The sequence below is a fragment of the Apus apus genome, chromosome 2 (assembly GCF_020740795.1).
Source record: "Apus apus isolate bApuApu2 chromosome 2, bApuApu2.pri.cur, whole genome shotgun sequence".
NCBI classification, from domain to species: Eukaryota; Metazoa; Chordata; class Aves; order Apodiformes; family Apodidae; genus Apus; species Apus apus.
Genome location: NC_067283.1, coordinates 26840639 through 26861798, shown reverse-complemented (window position 1 = coordinate 26861798; position 21160 = coordinate 26840639). Strand labels below are relative to the sequence as shown.

General features: G+C 46.6%; 1 protein-coding gene across 2 annotated transcripts in view; it reads right to left on the bottom strand.

Annotated features, from left to right (window-relative positions):
• NXPH1 (neurexophilin 1) overlaps positions 1-15637 on the bottom strand; it is a 141562-nt gene extending 125925 nt beyond the window's left edge. Inside the window, exons 1-2 of one of the 2 annotated variants that reach the window (XM_051612386.1) lie at positions 15538-15637; positions 14681-14842 (exon numbers count right to left, since the gene is read on the bottom strand). In XM_051612386.1, coding sequence (XP_051468346.1) covers positions 14681-14734 — 54 coding nt within the window. In that variant the 5' untranslated portion in view covers positions 14735-14842; positions 15538-15637. Of the gene's footprint in view, positions 1-8294; positions 8533-14680; positions 14843-15537 lie in introns of those variants that run through there. The other variant, XM_051612385.1, reaches the window with a different exon arrangement.
• Positions 15638-21160: the final 5523 nt, after the last annotated feature.

Sequence of the window (21160 nt, the reverse complement as noted above, 5' to 3'; positions counted from 1 at the left end):
AGTCCTTGGTCCTCATGGGAGATTTTAACTACCCTGATATCTGCTGGAAGACTTATACAGACAGCCTTTCACAGTCTAGGAGGTTCCTCCAGTGCATTGATGACAACTTCTTAATGTAAATGGTGGATAAGCCAACTAGAAGAGGAGCGCTGCTGGATCTTTTGCTCACCAACAAGGAGGGCCTTGTTGAAGCAGTGGTGGTCAATGGCAGCCTTGGCTGCAGTGATCACGAGATGGTGGAGTTCAGGATCCTGTGTGGGAGGAACAGAATACCCAGCAGGACCAGAACCCTGGACTTCCACAGAGCAAACTTCAGCCTCCTCAATCAATTGTTAAGGGAAGTCCCATGGGACAGAGTGCTAGAAGGTAAAGGGGCTCAAGATAGCTGGACAACATTCAAGGACCACTTCTTGCAAGCACAAGATCAGTGTGTCCCAATGGGTAGAAAATCTAGTAAGGGAGCTAGGAGACCAGCGTGGTTAAAAAAGGAATTGCTGGGCAAACTCAAATGGAAAAGGAAAATCTATAGATCATGGAAGGAGGGGCTGGTTACTTGGGAGGAATATAGGACTGTTGTCAGAGAATGTAGGGAGGCAACTAGGAAAGCTGAGGCCTCCTTGGAACTTAACCTTGCAAGTCGGGTTAAGGACAATAGAAAGGGCTTTTTCAAATACATAGCCAACAAAACTAATACCAGAGGCAATATAGGCCCACTGCTGAATGAGGCGGGTGCCCTGGTGACAGAGGATTTAAAGAAGGCAGAGGTGCTGAATGCCTTCTTTGCCTCTGTCTTTACTCCTGCAGGCTTTCCCCATGAGCCCCAGTTTCATATAGCCCCAGAAGATGTCAAGATAAAGGAGGAGTTTGCCCAGGTAGATGAGGATTGGGTTAGGGATCAGTTGTGTAATCTGGACATCCATAAATCGATGGGTCCGGATGAAATGCATCCAAGGGTGCTGAGGGAGCTGGCAGGGGTCATTGCTAGGCCACTCTCCATCATCTTCGGTAAGTCATGGGAAACAGGAGAGGTGCCTGAGGACTGGAGGATAGCAAATGTCACTCCAGTCTACAAGAAGGGCAAGAAGGAGGACCCGGGTAACTATAGACCGGTCAGCCTCACCTCCATCCCTGGAAAGGTGATGGAACAACTTATTCTTGTCTCTATCTCTAGGCATATCAAGGAGATGGGGGTCATCAAGAGCAGTCAACATGGTTTTACCAAGGGTAAGTCATGTTTGACTAACCTCATAGCCTTCTATGAGGAAATTACTAGGTGGATAGATGATGGTAGAGCGGTGGATGTGGTCTATCTTGATTTCAGTAAAGCATTTGACACCGTCTCCCACAGCATCCTTGTAGATAAGTTGATCAAGTATGGGTTTGATGATCAGGCAGTGAGGTGGATCAAGAACTGGTTGAAAGGAAGAAGTCAGAGAGTTGTAGTCAATGGGGCAAAATCTAGTTGGAGGCCTGTGACTAGTGGAGTCCCTCAGGGGTCGGTACTGGGACCGGTGTTGTTCAACATCTTCATCAACGATCTGGATGAGGGTACCGAATGTACCCTCAGCAAGTTTGCTGATGACACCAAGCTGGGAGGAGTGGCTGACACACCAGAAGGCTGTGCTGCCATTCAGAGAGACTTAGACAGGCTGGAGAGTTGGGCGGGGAAAAACCTGATGAAGTTTAACAAGGGCAAGTGTGGAGTTTTGCATTTGGGGAAGAAAAATGTCATGCACCAGTACAGGTTGGGGGCTGACCTGCTGGAGAGCAGTGTAGGTGAAAGGGATCTGGGGGTCCTGGTAGACAGGAGGATGACCATGAGCCAGCAATGTGCCCTTGTGGCTAATAAGGCCAATGGCATCCTGGGGTGCATTAGAAAGGGTGTGGTTAGTAGGTCAAGAGAGGTTCTCCTCCCCCTCTATTCTGCATTGGTGAGGCTGCATCTGGAGTATTGTGTCCAGTTCTGGGCCCCTCAGTTCAAGAAGGACAGGGAAGTGCTTGAAAGAGTCCAGCGCAGAGCCACAAGGATGATTAAGGGAGTGGAACATCTCCCTTATGAGGAAAGGCTGAGGGAGCTGGGTCTCTTTAGTTTGGAGAAAAGGAGACTGAGGGGTGACCTCATCAATGTTTACAAATATGTAAAGGGTGAGTGTCAAGAAGATGGAGTTAAGCTTTTTTCAGTGATGACCAGTGATAAGACAAGGAGTAATGGATACAAATTGGAGCATAGGAGGTTTAAGGTCAATATCAGAATTTTTTTTTTTACTGTGAGAGTGACAGAGCACTGGAACAGGCTGCCCAGAGAGGTTGTGGAGTCTCCTTCTCTGGAGACATTCAAAACCCGCCTGGACACCTTCCTGTGTGATGTGCTCTAGGTGACCCTGCTCTGGCAGGGGTCGTTGGACTAGATGATCTTTCGAGGTCCCTTCCAACCCCTATGATTCTATGATTCTATGATAAGCCACTCCCCTGGTCTTGTGTGGTATGTTTTCCTAACACAGGATGATCTTTCATCCATTACTCCAATGACCACATGATCAGCTGGAAACAAAACAAGGAAAAAAGGGCAACATGGCCCAGAGGAGATGTATATAGTCTATGGAAATAGAATTACGGCATGTATGAGCAAGGAGTTCACTGGTTTTACATGTTATTAACACACATTCATTGTAATTAGCCTTTTCTCAACGTGTTGAGGAGAGGATTATTCCAAACCTTTCTACAGTCTTTGAGGTCCTAACAAAAATGCAGGGCACATGAAATTCCTAGAATTCAGGGACTAATCTTAAATCAGTCACACAAGGTGGACCACACCCAAAGAGGACTAAGTGGAAATACTGTCCTCAGTCTAGTTTCTCCATTAATTGTAGATTAACTCTTTGTAGAAATTGTAGAAAACTCTTCCATAGTGGCCCCCTAGAGCCATCATATACCCACCAATTAACAACTTTTCCTGATAAATGCATGAGCACATATGCCTCTTATTATCTGAAGTGTTTTACAGGTGAGGAGGTTAAAAACTTCCCATGAGCAATGAAAATGTAGGTGTAATTTTAGGAAATATAGAATACATGAGCAAAATTGAGTCAGGGACCTCTCTAGCTAGCTGAATTTTCAACAGGCTAGCGAGGTCACAGCTCCACCTGTTGAGCTAAAATAAATCATCTACCCATAATGGCCGGCAGCACAGATTCATTTTTTTTGCCAGACATAGAACACTAACAGTGTGTCATTAGGATAAAACAAAGCACAAAAGTTTAGGGACAAATTATGTAGTCATTACTCTTAGTGAAGGACTACTGTAGCTGTGGATCCATCATGACAGAGACCAAAAGGTCTTGGATCAAAAGGAAGGGTCTCATGGCAGACCAAAAACAGGACAACATTCTTATCATTAAATTTACTAAAGCATGTCACAATGACAGAAACAATGCTAGAAATGAAAGCACATAGAACCCACTCAGCTCTTTGTATCTTCACAGTAGACCAACTTGCTAGGACCAAAGGCTATGAATACCACACAGTCGTACACACATACTCTTTCACATTTATTAGCAATGCTCACTTCTGCCTTCCAGTGCTAGCTGTGGACAGCCAATTCACACAAAGCAACTTGAGTTAAAACTTAAGTATCATTCTCAACCACCTTATAAAAACAGAAATATTTATCAAGCTAAGGACACCATTTTATGACCAGAGAAATCAACAGTAAAGTTGTCAGGAGTCCAAATGGTCTTGAATGAACATGTAACTTTTTGTGGAAGAAAACCTTACATGGTCATCAGTCAAGTACATATTTCTTCTGAAAGAAAACAAAACAAAACAAAACAAAACAAACAAAAAAAACCCCCACCTGCAGTGGTTTGCAAAAAAGGTACATCAGTAGCAGGTAGACTTCAACCCTACAGCACAGATATAATACTGCACACAGCTTTCTCACGTATGTTGCCATTTGAATTTCTTTGCAATTCTAGAAAACAGTAAGTAATTATGCCTGAATATTTTAAAAAACATGCTAGTCAAAGAAAAAAAAAAAAAGGCAAATGAATTATCTATTTCCAAAGTTTCACTTGGATTTCATTTCAAAAATAAAGACATTTTGCAGACTATTACATTAGAAGCTGAATTAGTATACAGAATAAATCACCAATCATTATTCCAAAGATTGAGAATTGAGGAAAAAAAAAATATAACTATTAACCAATAATTAATGGATAATTTTGTTATCCAATAATAAAAAGTAAAATATGTTTGGGACAAGGGATAGCAGGTAATGTAATACTGTGTTATAAGCATAGCACTGTGATAGAACCTAAGTATTCCAGAGATAAATTCCACGAGTTCTTAGCAAAAATATTACTTCATAGCATTTATAAATACACAAATGTGTGATCTTCTGTAGCATGGAAGAAGAAAATTTTATATCCCAAAAACTGAAATGCAAAAACCATGCTGCATTCAGTTTCTTATGGTCCTAGCTCAGTAAAGCACTGAAGCATATGTGAGTGTGTCTCCTGACTTCAGTTAAGGTTGTGTTTTGAGCCTAAAAAGTAGTTACAAACCATTGGCATCTATTCTGAAGTGTCTGTTACAACCCCACAATTTCAGAATTTCCTATAAATTGTGAAGAATAAAAGCAGCACCACACCTCCTTTAATGTACTTAGTCATACATTTCCATATTCATTCAGATTGCATTACACTGAAAGACTGAACCATATCATTACAATCTGCTAATCCACCCAATAACTTTTCCAAGACTCCTAGTCTGCTCTAGCCAGCAAATATTCTGCACATTTAAGATGCGAACACAAGCTACATTCTGACATATTTATAATACTGTGGGATAGTATCTTATTCCAATGACTAGTGCCAGTAGAGCGAGCAGAGGTGCTCACAGAGTAAGGAGGTACACAGCAAGAGGTACCACCATTTGGTTCAGCAGAAAGAAGCTGAAGATACAGCAGATGATTCACAGAGAGCACTGTCTTATCAAGGGTCAGATTATATTGTTCCTTGCTCACTTTAGAATTCAGATATTAGACAGTAGTATTACTAAAAAGTCATGCCCTCACAACTCTGTTTCCAAAAGGTACTACACTACCTTCTACTACAAGCAAGCCAATTAAGCAAATAGGATTGTTTGTGGAAGCAGGGAGAAGAAATAAGTAGGCATATAAAATTGTGGACCTTGCTAAGGTAATATCCATTATAGATGAACGCAGCAGGATGGATTCCATCTTTTTTAATGCTGAAGGTTTTGATGTACTATTTATTATGCACATCTTTCATGTCACATCCCTGTATTTGTACTGCTTCTTATTTCCCTGCTCTTTACAGCTCTGTTCACTCAGCAACAGTCCTCAATAAAGCTAGACTATTATTGCTATGTTTTACCTAGCAATATTGCTTACAAATCCTCCTCAAGGTGTAAAGCATTACCCACATAAATGTTAAGAAACAACTCTGTATGTAATAGAGTAGCTTCAGAATGTGACAACAGAAATTACTCTAAATTAGAGTCAAATTACAGTCTAACATCCTGATTTTAAACACACAAATATTTTACAATATTGCTATTGACTATGTAACAACCATGAAGGCACAGCTTTAACATTACTCCTATTTTAAGTCCTTACCTTCTTTTGCAAGACCTCAAATGCTATGGATAAGATTGTAAACATAAAAAGCAGTCCATTAATTTTACATAAGTAGTTTTATGTACCTGAAGGCCTATGACAACATTTCTTGACAAAATAGCCTAGCAGAAGAATTGTTCTTCTAAAGTTCAATCAAGAATGGCTTATAAAAATGAGTGTGCAGATAAATATTATGGTACAGGTGATCTGAACTATCCATAACAGAAATGCCAAGAGTTAAATGATTTTAAGAGCTGTCAATTACACTTTCAATTTGAAGTGGCATCTGAATAATGACAAGCAATCCTCAGTGATAGAAATGGTCTACTTAATCTTCAACAGTAGACAGAATCTGTCCTTCTTGCACAAGTAAACCATTGATTTGCAGAGGAATCCTATATTGTATAACACTGCCCTTTGTTTTTCAGTAGTGCTCTCAATATATGGCTAGAATGTGTGTCCTTTTTGTCTTTTTCTTTTTACCTAGTGGCTCATATGCACCTTCTAAGACAAATGCAGGAAATACTGTGCCAGTGAAAAGTCACTCCCACAGAATGCAGGGGCTGACATGGCAAGGGGGGTGGGGAGGGGGAGGTGGGGGACAGCAGGAGAGTAGAACATGCTACTCAGTAATAATTTGTAGTGTTACTTATGTTATTTCTGACATAGGAATGTAGTAGCAGGCAGAACTGCTATACCCAAAGGACCAGAAAGCTTTTGTTATCAGAAAGCAAAAAGGCCTAATCTCTCCCCCTACAGCAATCTATAGTTGTGGAAAGAGCAGATTATCTTCCCATGCACTGGTCAACCTGTCATCAAAGTGATGAAACAGAATAACAGGTGAGGTGATACCACAGAGGGCACTGCCAAAACTAACACATAAACAGACAGCACAGAGACCAACTAGTGGAGAAATCATTTCACAGCAGACACGGAGGGCAAAGAAAAAAATATTACTAAACCACTCCTTGGAGAAGAAAAGACAAGGCACTTGGAGAGATGGATGCAGCGTGCAAGGCAGATGAACGTCCCTAAGACATTTGTCACTAGTTGGACCGCAAGACACTGACATTAATGAGGGTGGCATTTGGAAGATAAAAGCAGTAGCCCTGAAGCAGACAATACAGTTTCCAGGCACCACACATGGGGACACGGTGTAATCAAAAGGGACTGGAAAATGTTCACGTCTAGCAAAAGCACCACAGTCACTACTGATATTAATGGGAGAATATGGATCAGGAATAAACAACTTATGGTTTTGTCTGGAGGGCTGGTAGGGATTGTGGGTTGTTTTCCTCTCAGCCCAGTCAATGCCCATCACATTTCTTTACTGAAGGACTCTTCATCAGTCATTCACTTACACCTGCCTTGTCAAAAGTCTGTTTCATTGACAAGTGCTTTTCAGGCAGCAGGCCTCTAGAGGACAGCTCTGTCAGTACTGAGTGGGAATTTACAGCGGTGGAGGCACTTGCCTACGATTATCTCCCCTTGAAATCAGGCATGGAGATGGGATATACCCAGAGCCCAGGTTGTCAGGACAAAAGCTAGTAGAGGGAGTGAGACCCAGGTTCCCCTCACCCGTGTCTCAAAAGGCCACTCCACCAAAAATTATATCAACTGTGTCTGAGAGCCACTCCTGCAATGACCCAGGGGTGGAAAGTGTCATTATTATTTAATCAGTCCCTGCTTTCAAGCCTCAGAGTCAGCAGTGTCCTAAAACCCATTTTAACTCCAACACTGTCGGATGTCTTTGGTCTCTCCAAAGGGAGAGGATGCTGTCATCCTGAGATGAAATGAGACAATCCCAGGCATCCCAGAAAAGCTTTCCTGATCCCCAGACTCATCCTGCTGGGTATCTTAGATTTCTAAATCCAAGTTCCCATCCCTGTTCCCTTCCACATTCACGTATTGCCCCTCTGGTCAGATTTCCCCCAGAAAATAAAGCATCTTCTTTGCCATGACAAGAAAGCCAGTCTGCAGTAACAGTAAATACATCGATCTACTTGTCTGCCCGTCTACTTCAGGAAAAATAGCGCAAGCAGCCAAACTCCAAGTCCAGAGCGGGTTTCGGGCGAGGTCTGCACAGCCACGGCCTGAAACACTGGCTAGCCCGGGCCAGGACGCCTACGGCAGGCACTCCCGCAGCCGGTGCGGTGCCGGGCAGCGCGCAGCCGGGGGCGGGAGCGGGGCAGTAACCGGGGCGGGGAAGGGGCGGGCGCTGCCCGCGGTGCTGGCGCCGCGGCCCGTCCGTCCTGGGAACTCTCCAAGGTGCTGCACGGCCCCGGAGCGGGGCCGGCCGGAGGAGGGGGCGGAACGGGGAGAGGCAGCCCCGGGCGGCTGGGCGCGGGGCAGGGCACCGCACAGCCACCGGCCCTCTGCAAGCCTTTGTCCGCTTCCCTTGCAGAGCTTGCACTAGCCTTCCGAGGCTGGAAACATGCAGCATCTCCGACAGAGGGGGGAAAAAAAACACACTTAAAAAATAAATAAATAGATAGATAGATAGATAGATAGATAGATAGATAGATAGATAGATAGATAGATAGATAGATAGATAGATAGATAGATAGATAAATAAATCCCGTGGACTAATCGTGCGCTGAAGAAAGTTTTAGACGCGGATCCAGAAACGAACAGGAAAATGGGAACCCACACTAACCCGACATGTGATACGGACAAGATCTTTCTGCTTCCTCTGTAATGCTTCATGCATGCAGGGAGAGCAGCTCCACGTGTGAAGGTGCCCATGTCCCCGTCCCGCTGCAGAGTACCGAGCACCTCCCTGTTGTTCTTCAATACCTTCTCTTTCTCTCTCCTCTTCGATTTCAAAATTGAAAGAAAAGGTGGAAGTGGTAGAAGAAAGCTGACTGAATCCCTCAAGCCCAGCAAGATGCATTCTGGGAAAAAAAAAAGAAAGCTGTATTCCTAAACAGCGAGAGGTGTCAAAGTAGTTAAAATAGAACACAAAGCCTCTCACAAAGTCAATTCTTATGTAGATGAGGCGACATAAGAGCTTTTCTTTCTCTTCGCTGGCTTAGTGAATTTCTAATTTGCCCGAAGAAGCCCCAAAGGAATGAGGAAGAGAGGGCGGGAATACAGGGATTGCTAGTCATGACAAATATTATTGTGTTCTGGATTGTCGCCTAGAAATACTCTGCAAATCAAGGGATCCAACGCCATTGTCTCAACCGAGTTATTTCCCCTGACCTTCGGCTTTGTCCATCCAGGCTGAGCAAACTTCCTGCAGTGAGCGTCACCCTTACTCTCTGCCAGACACACAACTTTGGTCTCTCTAGGTCAGTGAAAGGGAAAGAAGATGAGGAGCGGTTTTCCCTCCAAAAGAAGGGCACTAGTTTAAACAACTGCCAGAAAAAACCAAAAACGTAAGGTTAAAGGATAAACTAGGAAATACGCTGTCCTGTTTAGCAGAGAGCAGTTTCCACAGCATTGAGAACCCGCCAATATATATCATATCAATAAAAAGGAGCTCTTCGAAAGCTTGCATAGTAATTGAGATTGGAGATCTTTTCTGATATGGGTTGGCATTTCCTCATATCAATCTGACAGAGCCAACTCAGGAAATTGCTGGTAATATTCATCTGGGGAGCACTTTCATTAAACGTAATTCATTCGACTTTCACAATAAATTGAGTGACATCCTTACAGCAGAACCTTTTTATCCTTGATGAAGTGCTTGCCAGCCTTTGGTTTTCCACTTTATTGTCACATTTCTTAAAGCAAAATCGTCAACATGTCAATCTGCTGCATGAAAAAAATGCTAAAGCTGTATTTACAAAGCACCCAGGAGATGGTTTAATGCTGACTTACAAGAATAGCGAGTTGGGAATTAAACTATCTGATAAATCACAGCATAAGTTCACCCAAGTCCAACCGGGAGAACAGAAGGCAATCCTAGGGAGGGAAGGATGGCTCACACATTCATTTTCTCCAAGTGCTGGCTATTCTGTGCAATTTGTTTCTTAACCTGCTTCACTGCACTTTCCAAGACTACTGGGAAATTGGCTTTTTGTTAATTAAAATGGCGGGTTAGAGATGCAGGGAAATATTAAGGAGCTTAAAACGAATACCTGTCGGTACAGACTTGGAAGATCTGGCTAGACAAAGAGAGGAGAGGATACAGGGTTATATTTAGTTGCCTGCCTAAAAGGTGAAATCTGTTCCAGACTGCTTTCTCCAGCGATTTAGGAAGTTAAATTAGTGTGCACTAAACACCGGAAGAAAGAAATTTCAGTGCGGTGAAAGGTGAAACAGCTTTCTAAACTCCTAGCACAGGTCCCTGGTGGTTAGGAAGGAAGGAAGCCCAGAGAAGATTGCACCATCCTCCTCTTAGGGAAAAAAAAAAAAAAAAAAAAAAAAAAGCTATAGCGAAAATAAGTTTGTCCGCCTACACGAGACCCGAGTCCGGTTGCTAATCCCGTGCCTTTCCTTCAGAAAGGGTAATTATTCCCCCTACACCACCGCGACACCGCCTCTCAAACTCTTTTAGAAAGAGGGAGAGGGATCGTCTCAAGGCTATATAAACTATAAACTCTCCCGCACAAAAAAAAAAAGTCACTTCCCTCCCTCCGCGTCAAGCGCTCTGCCCCTCTCTCCGCCTTCGACGTCAAACTGAAAACTGAAAAAAACGGGTTATTTTGAGGGCAAAAAAGCGATACCGAATGCTTTCAGTACCAAATGCCTCTGAGAAAATACTGTGGGTGGTGATTATGATAGGACAATGCATTCTCTCTCTTTTGTTTTTTTGTTTTCTTTTATCTTCTCTGCCTATAGAGAGGTTTGTTGTGGGTTTTTTTTTTTTTCCTTCCTAAGACAAAGTAGGACACTATCAGCAAATATCTTTTAAAAATGAAGAAGAAAAAAATATTAACTTATCTTCGCTGGCACGTGATATGTGTTCACGTTCTTCATAGCTTTCATTAACCAGGGTGAAATGACCGCAAACAGTGCGACAGAGAGCGAAATTAAATGTACACAAACTTTGGAACCACTAACCCCCTGTTTATCTCCTCAGCAAACACCGTACCCATAGTGTCACCGCTGAGGGCAATTTAAACCTCTATTATTCACGATATTTTTGCAGGAAAGCTCCGCTCAGCTGTCAGAAGGCCTCCAAACTGCAGCGACGGTGTGAAAGCGACTTTAAAATCCTAGCTCGGCACGTGGAGGAGGTTAGCAGGCTGTTTTCCAGATCCTCTGCCACAGCCACCGCCCCGTAAAACAAGGTGCCCCGGCAACCCCGCAGCTGTGGTTGGACAAAGTGCGGCGCGGAGAAGCTTCCCCCGCAAAACCCTCTGCTCGCAGCCCTCGTCGCGGCAGGGGAGGAGGCTGAAAAATCCCTTCTTCGTTTGTTTTTGCCCTACTTCAGATCTGCGCAGAGTTAAAACTCTCTGCCTGACGGTCCTGGTGTATAACCTAATTTACAAACCCGTGGGGGGGGTGGAGCTGAGAAGGATCCTTACCTAGGGATCCTTACATAGAGATCCTTACCTAGGGATCCTTACCCCTAGCAGCATGCAACGTAAAATTCCGACTGGTTTTAGTTCCCTACCCGCTACTCCGGGTAAGGAGTACCTAAATCGTGAGCCGAAGTCTCTTCAAGCGGGAGTCATCCCGGCAAAACAAGCGCGTGCTATCATTCCTTGCTTGTACCGTGCGGGAACTTTCCCCTAGAGCCTGCGAAGGCAGAGCCTGTGTAAAATCCTGCACTCTGCAAGGCGTTTTTCGTCCGGCTCCCTGGGTTTGCCGGAGGGGTGGGCAGGATCTGGAGGGAGGCCGGCGAGCGGCAGGACGGGGCGAGCGGCCGTGGCAGCAGCCCGCCGGTCCCCACCCGCACGAAGGGACTCCCGAGCAGCCGGTACGGAAGCGATCTGCCTCCTCCTTTGGGCCATCCTTGACCTGTCCCGCTGAGAAAAAAGTAGTTATGGTCCTTGTCTTTGCAAGCAGCCCGCGCGTTTTCTAGTCGCTTCTACAGCATGTTGCTTCCACCCAAGAAAAAAAAATATTAAAATTTAAAAAAATAAAATAAAACCCCAGACCCAACACCCTGGTGTTTCTTTGTTCTGCGGTGTCGGGCTGGAAATCCACCGGCAACTAGGCTGGAGTTAAACAAGGTTTCCATTAAGAGAATGGTGTCAAACCTAAAAGACTCTATGGTTTCCGGCTGTTTGGGTTTTTTTTCTTTCTTAACATTTACATGCTTCCTTTATGACGACTTTGAGGTCGGCAGAGCACTGCTAGTTAAGAAAACACTATCCAGTAGAATAGGACTAAGATGCATTTGAAAGAACGGCGGTGAAGTGGCGTCTCGTGGGTAAATAAGACCGAGTGTAGCTGTTCGAGGACTTTCTGCAGCTCTCTAAATCTGATGAAACAAAGTAACGGCAAGCCTTTAAAGGTTAACTCCTAATTCTACCAAATAAGTACTAAATTATCCTTTTAGGCCAAAGGAAATGCACTTCCACAGCAAATCAAATACAACTTTTTCAATGCATTGCACAGCTCGAAACAAGGAGAGTAACCATGCCTCGCAGAGGCTAACTAATGTTCTTATCAATAAAGATAATACGGGAAACCATCTTTACTCCAGCAAAATTCCTGCTTTTTCTGGTCGGCCGTGACCTCTATAAATTTCAGGCAATAAGGCTGGATGGCATATGGCTCTATTAAAAGGGGACAAGGGGAAAGGGGGCGGGAGGGTGCAGCAGAAGCATTTTCCCAGTGTTTCATTAGGAAAGGGCATAACGGTGGTGAGAGAAAAAAAAGGAAAAAAAGAAAAAGAAAAAAAAAAAAACAACACAACAGTGGTTTGCTGGGTGAAGAGAAATTACAAGCCAGCCAGTGTCTGTAAATGAGTAACTTGGAGGCAGCCCAGCCTGGCTGCTGATGTTCACTGTCGCTGAAGACCGAGCGCCTGGTTCAGAAGAAGGGGAAACATCCACTGTTTTCCCTCTCGCCTCTATTATTAACCCCTCTCAATAAAAGTTTGTTGTGTTATGTTTCGGTTTGTTTTGGTTTGTTTTGTTGTGGTTTGTTGTTGTTTAACAAACTCGATAGGCAGCTAGTGGTGCTGCTATTTCATTTAGCCTTCCTAACAGGTTGGGTAGTGAAAATTTAATTCCTAATTGCAACCGCTCTAGTACACCCAGAGCGACGTGCGCACACAGACAGGCACAACAAAGTGCTGCACCTTACTGGTTTGTGGCACAGCATTAAAGCTTTAATCAAAACTTCATGCTTCGATGCTAATAAACAGTTTATTATCACGGGATGGCCTAACGCAAACTTTCACAGTCACTGCCGGAATACAGAGAACGGGTAGAGCTTGATATAAACGTGGAACGATGGACTCAGAAAGAAGAAACGACTTAAACAGGGAAATCCTTTGGATCCCTCCCCGAGTGTTTTGGCAGAAGACACAGCCCAGACAAAGAGCACGTCCCCACCTTCTAGCTTGTTTCTTATTCCCGGTTTTTCTTTAAATCGTATTTCACATTGTTTCGAGGGACACTGGAAAACCATCTCCTGCACTCTGTAACGCCAAGCCCAAGGAAAGTAGAAAAAAAAAAAAAAAGCACTCAGGTAATGAAGTCTGTAACTAAACGGTAATTGAATCAGCATAATTTGCACACTGAATGGTTTTCAAATGCTCCCAGTTTACAATTAAAGGAGAATTAATGCGCTTGTTGTTGAGACTGCAGCGCATTAGAATAAATCCAGCTCTGTTGTTGCAATGAGTCGAGAGCAGTTTAACTGCCAGCAAACACATTTAAAATTTAACACGACGTATCGATCTCGCTCCGGCTTTTTTGACAGATTATTTGCCACGCACTTTTTCCCCCGCTTCTCCCCACCCACCCACCCCCGGCTATAAAATTCGCGGGGAGAAGAGCCCCCCGCGGCAGAGCTGGCACCGCCCGGCGAGGGCAGGGCCCCCCGGGGGGAGCCACGCCGGGCAGGACGGCCCGGGCGCGGCCCGTGGCGCTGCGCGGCCGCGGGAGTCGCGCGCTGCGCGGCCGCGGGAGTCGCGCGCCGCCCGCCCCGCACCCCCGCGCGCTCCTCCCGCCCCGCCCCGGCCCGCGCCCGCGCGGGATTGGCTGCCCCGCGCTCGGCCGCGCGCCGCCCCGCCGCGCCGCCCCGCAGCGCCCCCAGGCGGCAGCCTCGCGCTAGTGCACGAGAGGCGGAGCAGGCGGCGGCCGCGGGGCCGGAGCCGGAGCGTGAACCGGAGCCGGAGCCCAGCGGTCTGCTCCCCCGACACGGGCCCCGGGGGTGCTTCTCTCTGCAGCCCTCATGGAAAAACAGCTTTTCCCTCCCCGGCCGCCAAGGAGACGAGCTCCTTCCAAGCGTTTGACTGCCCAACGCATCGCAGGCGAGGGAGAGTAGGGGCTGCAGAGGGGCAGCCTGCCGTGGTTTTTGTGCCTTGCGATCGCAGAGGGAATAAAGCGTGTTTTATAGGAGATAACGCCGCTGTTTACTCGTGTTTCCCCGGTAATCCTAAAGGAGATTTGCTACGAAAGTCAATGACACTTCACGCGGAAAATGCTGGCTGTGCTAGTCCCCGCACGCCTGTGCCGCGCCGCCCGCAGTGGCACACGGGGGTGGAGGTCCTCCTCTCGAGGGGCTCCCACCCTCGGGAGGGAGCAGAGGGCAAGAAGTCGCCTTCAACCCACAGCCTGGGCGGGCGCTCCCTCAGCGGTGCTCCGGTACCTCCGCAGGCACAGAGGGACACGGCCCGGGAGGTATCACCTGGGGACTCGGCCCGGGAGCCTCCGACCCTACTCTGGCCCGGCGGCAAGCCCCTTCCCCGCGGAGAAGTTACGGGTCTGCTCCCCCGCGCCCCTCCGAGAACTCCCGGCCGAGCCCCGCGCCTGCTGCACTGGCCCCTGCCCGACCCCGGCAGGACAGGGCAGCGCTGGCTGAGGGGCGCCGGCAGTTGCCGTGAGTTTGTTCGTTCTCTGACAGGCAGGTGCCATCCTCCCTGCCGAGCTCCCCCCTTCCCGGCCCGTGCAACGCACCGGGGGCACTCACCAGGTAGAGGGTGGGCTGCAGCAGAAGGACCGCGTACCAGTACACAGCCTGCATCCTCGTTGCTCAAACTTCCCCCGCGCTGCCTTCGCTGCCTCTTTGTTCCTTCCAGAACATAGATCCACCTGACATCCACTTTACAGAACAAGCAGAGCTCTCACCAGCCTAGACAAAAATGAAATTATAGACCCCATGACCACAAGACAAGGTTAGGCTTGAGACAAGGGGGGAAGAGAGGTGTGTAGGGATGGGGGGGGCGGGAGAGAAGGAGGAGATGGGGAGTGTGGATGGGGGTGGGGGAAACAAAAACCGATTAAAATCGAGTTAATCCAGCATCAGAGCAAAAGTGATTGCATGGTCCAGCTGGCTGCAGAGCGCCTGTAGGCAACGCTCCGCTGCGCTCAATCCTTTTACTGGGCAGGAGAGCCCCGTGGTGTGGGCTGGGACGGGACGGGGGTGCCACCGCCAGCCCTGCCCTGTCCGCCTGCCTGCGCGCCCTCGGCGGGGACCGGGCAGCAGCTGCGCGGCAGCTGGGAGAGGAGCCCCGGCAGCGCGCTGAAGAGCGGAGAGGGGAAAAGGAGCAGGAGACGCTGGGACAGGGGCTGCGTGTGTTCCTTGGCACTAAAAGCCGGGGCGAAGATCTTCGCCTCCGGGACTCCCGAGTAGGGTCTGTCTACCCCCCCCCACCCCCACCCCCCCCGCAAGTTCCCACCTCCCTCCGCCGCTCCTTCGGCGCTCCGTGCCTTGCCCGGGCGGGAGCCGTGCCCCGGGGCGCCCCGAAGGGCGCGGACCCCTACGCCCGGCCCCAGCCCTCCTCAGCCCCCGCGCCGCCGCGGGGGGGCCACGGCGGGGATACGTACGGAGTGGGGGGTCCGACGACGGCCGGGGCTCCGTGGGGGGCTCCATGGGCGAGCCTAGAGTGGCTGAGCTCCGCGGCGCATCCCGCCGCCCCTGCGCATCTCCTCGCCGCACTCCGCACCGGGGTGTCCCGCGGCCGCTGTGCATCCGGCGCAGGCACTGTCAGGGCGGCGGGGCGACTGGCAGGCTCTCCCCCCCTCGCCTCCCCTTCTCCGCACACGGCCGCGCTCCGGCTCCACCGAGCAGGACACTTACGAGAGGCGGGAGCTGCCCGGGCTGCCCGCTCGCCTTCGGCGGGGGGCGCGGGCAGGAGCGGCGGCACCGGCGCTCCGGAGCGTCCAGGGCGATTTGTCTCTATTAAAAATGACTTATTGGCGAGGGAACGGCGAGCGCCTGCTATTTAACTTCAGATAAAATCTATCTGCAAAGACCTTGGCCGATCATCTTAAAATAGAGCGCTGGAGCCGAGCACTGTCCGAGCCTCACTGCTTGGGGAGAGAGAAAGAGCAGCGGAGGGGGGAGGAGAGAGGGGGCTTACTTGGCGAGGGGGGAAGGGAGGAGGGAGAAAGGGGAGTTTAGCGGCGTCCCATCCGCTCCTCTGAGCTGGGTGATGAATCAGAACCCTCCCCGGGCGGCACGAGCTGCCTTGCGCTGCCTGCCTTGCCCGCCCTGCCCGCCCTGCCCGCGCTGCCTTTGTGCTGTCTTCCGTGCCCGGGCTGCCTGCGCTACCCGCACTGTCTGCCCTGCCGGGGCTGCTTGTCCTGCCCGCCCTGCCCGCGCTGCTGCCTGTCTTTGCAGGGGTGCTGGCGCTGCCCGCAATGCCAGCCCTGCTGCCCGCGCTGCCTCCTGGGGCACAGCCTCTTTCCCTCTCCGCCGGGTGTCTGCCCAGAGCCTGGAAGGAGCCTAGGAGAGCATCTCTTTCCTCTTTCCCTCCTCTCATTTTAGTTTTTCCACCTCCCTCGGGGGTGTCCCGTGCACCGGCAGCGCTGCTCAGCCTGTGGGGACAGCGGGCGCCCTCCAGCCAGGCACTGAGGTGGCGGGATCTTGGAGTAGAGCTGGGCGACGGCTGCTGGAGCCAAACTCTGGGATTAAGGGGTTGCTTCTCCCCTGCAAGCAGGAACCTGTAGCTGGGCAGCTCCTCGGAGCGAAGCTGGAAAGCTCATCCCTGCCTGATGCTGTGGTTAATCCCGCCAGCTCTCACGCAAAGGGAAAGGTCTGCAACGACCTTGTTTTCTTTGCAAGGAGTCCTACGGGTTGTTTTTTTTCCCCTACTCTTTTCCATCCCCAAATCGTATCATTAACAGTGTGACACTGGGACAGGGTGCACGGTGAGGATACCAACAGCACAGGGTAGCCTTACTAGATGCCCAGCCTCAATACTAAAGCTCAGATTTATCACCTCCCAGATAGGAACCAAGCAGCAAGCCAACATGCCGTACAGTGTGGGAAACAGAGAGAAAAAGAGGACTTCAGTTGTCCTGCCAAATCCTTGCTTCCCTCAGAGAACGTCCTGGTAATTAATACCTGCAACCGGAGGCTTGGGTATCAAGCTGTAAAATACTGTTTTCATTTGGGGGTCTGAGTTTGGAACACTGCAATAAAAGGGGAGCAGGGAAAGGAGAGAAAGGTAATGAGTACTCTTTGAAAGAGCTGCAGCAGAGCCTCCCCCGTGGCCATTTCTGCTCCAAACACCTGGAAAATGGACACTTCCATATGTCTCCAGACCCAACACTTGGCTAAACATGTGCGATGCTCACGTCACAACTTTGAACAGAAGCATGCAGCCGTGAGGAAACACACTGTCATCTTGCCCCTCCAGACAGCCTCTGCATAACAGTGTGGGCTAAAGCTGCCTAGGGACTTCTTGTTTCAAGTGGGTAAATAAAAACAATCACAGATGACTTTCTTTTTTCAACTCCCTCCTTCCTGTCTATTCCTATCTTACTTCCTCTAAGTAAGGGGCTTTGTCCACAATTAGTGGACATCTTCTCAAGAGAGAAGATGGATGGATGGATGGATGGATGGATGGATGGATGGATGGATGGATGTTGCTTTCTTCCCATAGAACAAACTTGGCTTGTGGAGCATACTACTGATCTTTGCAGTAAGCTGCTGTTACAAATATAGACTCAGCATGGTTATTCTTACCTTAGATATGAGATTGCCAGGGTAGTACGGAGCATGAAAAACAAATGCAGGCTGCCAGAATTCAGTGGGTCATGTTCCTGAGGAAGACATAATTCCTTGAAGGAACAACCTACACTCCAAGAATGAATTATTCAACTCTACAGTCAGTGTAACTTCATTTAGCATCTCCAAGGTCTGATCATTCATGTCTTCATATTAGAGGTGACAAGGAAGTAGTCCTTGGAGACAAATTATTTCTTCAGCTGGTCAGATAGAAGGTCCTCCAGTATTTCTCATCCAGATCCTTATAGCTTGTTTAGGGGACCAGTGTGGAGCAAGTCCTGCCTCCATTTGAATCACAAACATGGCTACTCTTTACTTCAGCCCACTAAAATTTCCTCCCTCTGTAAGTTCAGCAAGGTCTTCTATGAACTGCTCAGTCCACATGGTATCTACTTGAGTTGTCAGCAGGCTCTTGAGGCAAAGTTCTTAAGGATTAACCTGTTTTCTGTCAGGTTAGGAATGATCCAAGGTTCCATTGGCTTCATTGAGGTCTTCCTTGTTCTTCAGCTGTCATCCTCAGACAAAGGCCACTGGAACAAATTCATAAACTACAGTCGACATGAGCTTTTGAGCTTTCTTTCAGAAATGCTGTTTGGACTGCTCCTTCCCTTCATTGTCACTCCAGAAGAAAGAAGCAAGGAGCAAATGGGAGCCTGGACTGATACAAAAGTAGGAGCCAAAGTATTCCAGCTGTGAACATGTGATACTTTTTCAAAGAGAATGCAATGCTTATGAAAATCTGACATTTAGAATTTCTGGACACAGTCTTTTGACTTTTATCTGATTCTGTAATATTGGTACAGCAGCTTAAGTGGAATATTAGATATTTTTTTTTAAGTGAATTTTAATTTCAATCATTTTGCTGCTGTTTGTAATCCTAGCAATAAGGTCTCGAGTAAGGAAGTGTCAGCTAGCGAGATATTAAGAATCACAAATTCTGGGTTTACTAATGGGCTTTTTAAAAGTCCAATTAGACTGCAATTGGACTACTTTTAAAGCTTAGAAATACACTCTAACCTTTAGACATCTTCCCTGTTACTGCCAACAGAGCTTCCTGGCTTGTAGAACTGAGAGGGTCACAAGCAGAAAATCCGAGACAATGGCAAGTGATTAATAATTGCTACAGGTTCCAACGGAAGATGGGCGCATGGTTTAATTGCTTGAGGGACTAGAAGAAAATACAGTGCTGTAATGATAAATATCAAACGATTGCACTAAACTTACTGCACAGTGCAGCTAATCTGCCTAAACATGGGCAATTATATATGAAATATAAATAGTAAATAGATTCTAATTATATCGTTCATATAGACTGTGTGTCTTATTTTAGAAATAGTGCTTGGATAAAAAACAAGTATAGCAAAGAAGGCAAAGGTGGGTCAGAGTATTAAGGGCTGAAGCAAGCCTACAAAGGTAAAAATAACAAGACAAGTTAACCACCATTTTTCAGTTTGCTCTTAATTTTTTTCTCAGTGTTTCAGAGTTACAGTCAATGCCTCGGTTGGGAATTCTGATTCTGTTTAAGTCAATGGAAGTTTTGTCCCCTGTCTCTAAAAGATATATTAAAACATTAACAATGGCTGTCTTAAAATAAAACATCAGCCTGTGCTATAAGCAAATATAATCTTATCTATATGCATGTTGAAGTACTATTGAATTCAACTGGAGCTGCATATGCTCTACAGTGACAGATTATGGCCTCCACATCTTTTCTATATTTGTACTATACAGTGTACAGGCCAGATGCGTCATATCACTCATGTAAATAATCTTACTTAAATGATCTTCATATTGCCAAGCATTAATTCATCAGACCTTCTCTTCTTATTCCTTCCCCTCTTCACATTTTAAATAGAATGCTTTTGTTTCAAGGAAATCTTCATGTTTGTACAGAGTATTTTTATGGTTAGCATAAATGCTACAGAGTCCCTTGTCACATTTTATTCCCATTCTTTCAAGGTCAGAATATGACTGTATGTACCATTCATATTTCTAAATATAAAAATACCTCTGTGAGACTTTTATTTTTATTACATTGATTTCTGCCTACTTACAGTCAAAGACATAGCACAAAGTGGTGTTACTTTGTATTCCATGTGGAAAAATAGAGGAATACTACAACTACTTCAAGAGAAATGTCTTGAATTAATGGTGTTTTTAATTATTTCTCCAGTTGCTATGTCATGAGGACTCACACAGTGAGTGGAGTGAGATGTGATGATGTTCAGCATCAAAGAAGACTGAAGGGTAATGTACAAACAGCAGTGTCTGGATTGCTCAGCGCTTCTGTGATGTAAATGTGAACAAGCCTACAGGCTTCACTAGACTCATTTCAGGTGACACTCAGTGTGCACATATATACTCAGGATTTTTCCCAAAATACTTGAGATGAGGTGAGACATAAATTATTGAGTGTATGAATAAAATTTACAGCCAAGTTTATCTATAGGATTTTCTCATTAATAATGCCTTTAAACCCAAGGGTGAAGGAAAATCTCAAGATCATGAATATAATAAGTAAAAAAAGCTTTCTAATCTTCTTTGTATAGGCAGCTTATTTTCTAACATAAGGTGTACAATAGAGATTTGTGTTTGCATTCCACATTTATTTCACCCATTAGATCTTGACAATTTTCTGCGGTGGCAATACAGGAAATAGAAGAGTTTTAATAATAGCCATAAGAGAAGAAAAAAAAATAGAAAAAAAAAATTAAACTAACGGAAGGAGTTTGTACATTGTCCAGAAAATACCACAACTTGGGTGAGTTTCCTGAAGACATAATTAGAATTCAAAAACAGTGTAGGACTAAGTGAATTTCTTAATTAAAATCCAATTATTGGAATATTTCACAATGGCCACTCTAGGGATTATTAGCTGACAGCAACACTTGTTGAAATAATAAAACTTGATAACAAAACTTTTATTAAAATCTCTATGTGTATGTGTATGGGTTTTAATTGCAAAATAGCACAGTATATGTCAGCTGGGAAGGCTTTCTACAAGAGAGTTAAAATATGAGAGTTCAAATGTCTTGAAGAAGGAACTGATGTGGGAGAGAGTCTACATAGCCAGTTGTCTTTATTTTCTTTGTGATGGGTAGGAAGAAAGCAGGGAAGTCTCTGAAGGTTTCCTGGACTGCCTGCAGAGTCACAGGAAAAGGGGATGCTCATGGTCCAGGGCACCGCTGAAGCAGCTGCTCTTGGGCTCCTGGGAACACAACTGTCTTCAGGATTAGGCCAGAAAGCAGCAAAAACCCCAGTGTTCAGGGCAGAAGTCTACTCCATGGAGAATGAGGAAGAATGGCAAATCTTCTTCCTGAAAGCCTGGCAGGGTAGAACATACTGGCTCTACATCACCTGTACCAAAACAACACCATGTAACTGCATCTTCTGAAGCAGCATGGTCAGCTGTTCTCCATCCACCCTATTGTAAAC